At 37.0% G+C, this 1747-nt stretch overlaps 1 protein-coding gene across 1 annotated transcript in view; it reads right to left on the bottom strand.

Annotated features, from left to right (window-relative positions):
• The window catches only part of CXCL9 (C-X-C motif chemokine ligand 9), a 6639-nt gene extending 5598 nt beyond the window's left edge, over positions 1–1041 (bottom strand). Inside the window, exon 1 of the mRNA XM_007122569.4 lies at positions 942–1041. Within this exon, the coding sequence (XP_007122631.1) occupies positions 942–1005 (64 nt within the window). The 5' untranslated portion in view covers positions 1006–1041. The remainder of the gene's footprint in view (positions 1–941) is intronic.
• Between the last annotated feature and the right edge of the window lie 706 nt (positions 1042–1747).

Here is a 1747-nt window from a genome sequence, read left to right on the forward strand (position 1 = left end):
GCAGCTCCGCGGCATGTGGGATCTTCCCGGACCGGGGCACGAACCCGTGTCCCCTGCATCGGCAGGCGGACTCTCAACCACCGCGCCACCAGGGAAGCCCCAAAGGCATTACTCTTAACTACCATATTTTACAAGCTTAGGAAAAGGGATTTTTATAATATTCAATAAATATCTATCACAGGTCAGATACACAGATACCTAATTCATGTGTGCTATGCAGACCATGGTATCTCAAGCAACTCCCAAAGCCATTTTTTATCTGACCTTAGTGAAATGGAGTTGGTACTCATTTCAACAAAAAGCTCCACTTACAATAAGTAATTACCACCACCTTCCTGATCTTTCCCACTGCCTTGGTTTTCAGTAGTGCTTTAAACTTTTGAAAATTCTTTAAAATACACTATCTTCATTCCTTAATTTTTTCATTTTTTCAACATACATTTACTCAGTACTTCCTATAAGCCATACATTGTCTAGTAGGTAGAAGAAGCATAACTATAAAATCTCCATTTTACAGCTGAGGGAACTGAAGTCTAGAAAATTTCATTAATTTGCCCCAAATAACAAAGGTAGTTAGTAAACAGATTAGGGACAACCCCTCTGATTATTGGATACTTAATTGGTTAACCACAGACATACTTATCAAGAAACACTGTCAGGGTGACAAAAATAATTTAGGAGACAAAGTCTTCCATCTCATTATCACCCAGTTCAACAAACATTTATTGAACACTCTGTGCCAGGAATTCACACACGTGGACTGAGAAGACTTGTATTTGACTTGGCAGGCCCAAGATATGAACTTTGGATAATTGACCACAACTGACTCACATCACTTTCTGATGCACACAAAGCAGTTACCTTTACTGGCAAATCAAGAGACTTTTCTAGCAGTTCACATCTCTGACTTTACTAACTCAATATAACTCAGAATCCCTTACCTTGAACACCAGTCAGAGTCAGGAAGATGATACCCAAAAGAAGAGGAACACCGCTTTTCTTCATAGTGGTAGAATGGAGTCGCTCCTGTATTAGATTTGAAGTCTGAGAAATTCTTTAGAGAACATGCTCTTGGAAATCGTATTTATTTAGGAAATCCATTTCCCTCCTAAAATCTGATTGGCTGGTTGTCTTAGCTGATCCAGCTAAACTGACCACAAACTTAATTGTGCTGGGGGAAACCCTACTCTCTGATCCAAGGGAATTTCTGCATTCTTTATATCTTTCTATTTCACATAAATGGGTAGTTTATCATAAGAGATGTGAAACCTTCATCACTGGCAGCCTTTAGCACACTCACAGCTGGTCACCTGGATGAAGAATAAGTTATATAATGAATATAATAACACCATACAAGAAGGGCTGGAGATGTGGTTTCCAGATGGGAAATATTAAAGTCCAGATAAGTAAAACACTCTTCAAATTTTCTTACTATTTGTAGAATATCTTTACGTATACTATATGGCCACATTTATTTTTTCTTATATTGCTTACTCAACAATCTTAAACAATCAATATACATTAAAAGGCATCTTAATTAATTCAAGGACTAGGTCATTTTCTACTGTGGTAGGCTCTTTGTTTTTTATGTCATTGCTGCTACAGATTATTATTTTTTTAAACAGATAGAATAATGGATCAGTTGAAAATAGATGGGTACTACATCAAACTTAAAAACTGTGTATCAAAGAAAACAATCAACAGAGTGAAAAAGCAACCTATGGAATGGGAGCAAATAATTGCAAAA

The sequence above is a fragment of the Physeter macrocephalus genome, chromosome 7 (assembly GCF_002837175.3).
Source record: "Physeter macrocephalus isolate SW-GA chromosome 7, ASM283717v5, whole genome shotgun sequence".
Classification (NCBI taxonomy): Eukaryota; Metazoa; Chordata; class Mammalia; order Artiodactyla; family Physeteridae; genus Physeter; species Physeter macrocephalus.